The 1,849-nt window shown below is 37.5% G+C and overlaps 1 protein-coding gene across 1 annotated transcript; it reads right to left on the bottom strand.

Moving 5' to 3' along the window:
- Positions 1 to 1,106: 1,106 nt before the first annotated feature.
- On the bottom strand, positions 1,107 to 1,849 carry LOC109589954 (rab9 effector protein with kelch motifs-like). The gene is made up of 2 exons (XM_020005923.1): positions 1,776 to 1,849; positions 1,107 to 1,621 (listed from the first exon to the last, which is right to left on the bottom strand). Exons 1-2 carry the CDS (start codon positions 1,786 to 1,788, stop codon positions 1,137 to 1,139), a joined length of 498 nt encoding a protein of 165 aa, XP_019861482.1. The 5' UTR covers positions 1,789 to 1,849; the 3' UTR covers positions 1,107 to 1,136.

Below are 1,849 nucleotides of genomic sequence, written 5' to 3'. Positions count from 1 at the left end.
AATCATAAAAGATCTTACAATCCTACAAGGTCTTAACATGATGCAGGATCTTTAATTTGCATGATCTTGCATTCTTACAAGCAATACAAGATCTTTATTCATACATGATCTTGATTTCATGAAAGATCTTGAAATAACCAACATTGTTTAAGATCTTTAATAATTCACACATGATCTTGTAATCTTACAAGGTCTTGATATAATGTGAGATCTTTAACTTACATTTGATCTTGCAATCATAAAATATCTTGCAACAATCTTATGAACATACATTATCTTGCAATCTTGCATGATCAATTTAAATTCAAGTACATAAAAGATCTTGTAAATAAGATTTTAAGTGATCTTGTATGATTAAAATCATGTAAGATCATGCAAATTATTGCTACTGATCTTGCAAGATTGTGCAAGGCAAGATTTTACAAGATGCCTATTCATGTGACATCTTACATCATCTTACTGAACCTTATAATATCACACAAGATCTTGCTAAGATTTTTTATGAGGATTATGTATAGATACATGTACATACAGGGGCGTAGCTGGACCTTGGGTGACGGTAGGGCAAGGAGACAAAATGGCGCGCGAAGCGTGCCGCGATCTTGGCCACACCCCTTTTACGTAACAAAATGGAAGCATTTTCCTGCAAGCTGAGCAAAGAGCTGTGGTTATCAGCCACCCCCTTTTGTTATTGTAAGAACAATGAATATAATCTTTTGGCTTATAATTTCAATGAATATAATTAAGGCCACTTTGATGGTAGGGCCCAGGCCCCCTCAGGCCCTACCTCAGCTACGCCCCTGTGTACATATACAAACATCACACACACACAGATACATGATAATACTCAAACACACATAACATGCACATTATAGATACACGTCACATACACACGTCATACATTCATAAATTCTCACATACATTATATGCACTATCATACACAGACACATCATAATGTATGTATTAGTACACACACACACGTCACATATAGACACACGTCACCATCACACACAAACACATGACACACAGACACACACTAACAAACACACTTAATTATTAACAATCTGTTTTATGTACATTAATATAAATTATTCAGTTTGAAATACTCATCAACTATTGTGTATCAATGATGAGAATTACTGACCTGATGAAATCCTGTAATAATGTATCTCATTACATCTACCACCAGCTGAATACTGAGCATCAGGTTGCTTAGGTGTAGAAGATGATCCCAGCCCTCCGATTATTACGAGATAGTGTTCACTGTCAAAATGAGCTGATATCATTCCACAGTAGTCCTTCTTCATTGGATCGCGATCAGAACTAGAAGGAGAGAGTTCCTTCCACTTGAATGAATCCACATTGAAACAATGTAAGCTGTTTTGATAATCACCACCACGTCCACCAAAATAATAGATGTCCTTCCCAATAGCACCAGATGAATAGCCCCAGGTACCTGGTGGTGGGGTACCAGTAGTAGGTTTCTGGTCCCAAGCTCCAGTTGGTAAGTGATACACCTCCATCACATCATAGTCTACTCCAGATCCGAGCCCACCCCACATATATAGGTAGTCTCCTACCTTTACTGTGGAGTGACTCCTTCTCTCGACTGGTTGATAGTCTATAGAGAACAAGAGGTACCAGTAACAGAGTAATAGTAATATAGTGATGAGTTAGAATAAGGACAGGATACAGAGGAGTAAAGTAAGTGAGAGAGTAAGAGAGACAAAGAATGAATGAAAGAGATACAAAGAGAAGAGAATAGTGGCCCTCACTTTTAGATGCCATTCTTGCAAAATACCAGCCCCAACCAAACTATGCAACATAAGACCACACCCATTTATCCAAA

Source organism: Amphimedon queenslandica, unplaced genomic scaffold (assembly GCF_000090795.2).
Source record: "Amphimedon queenslandica unplaced genomic scaffold, v1.1 AMPQUscaffold_10679, whole genome shotgun sequence".
In the NCBI taxonomy this organism is placed as follows: Eukaryota; Metazoa; Porifera; class Demospongiae; order Haplosclerida; family Niphatidae; genus Amphimedon; species Amphimedon queenslandica.
The sequence above is the reverse complement of the archived record's forward strand: the minus strand, read 5'-3'. Positions and strand labels throughout refer to the sequence as shown.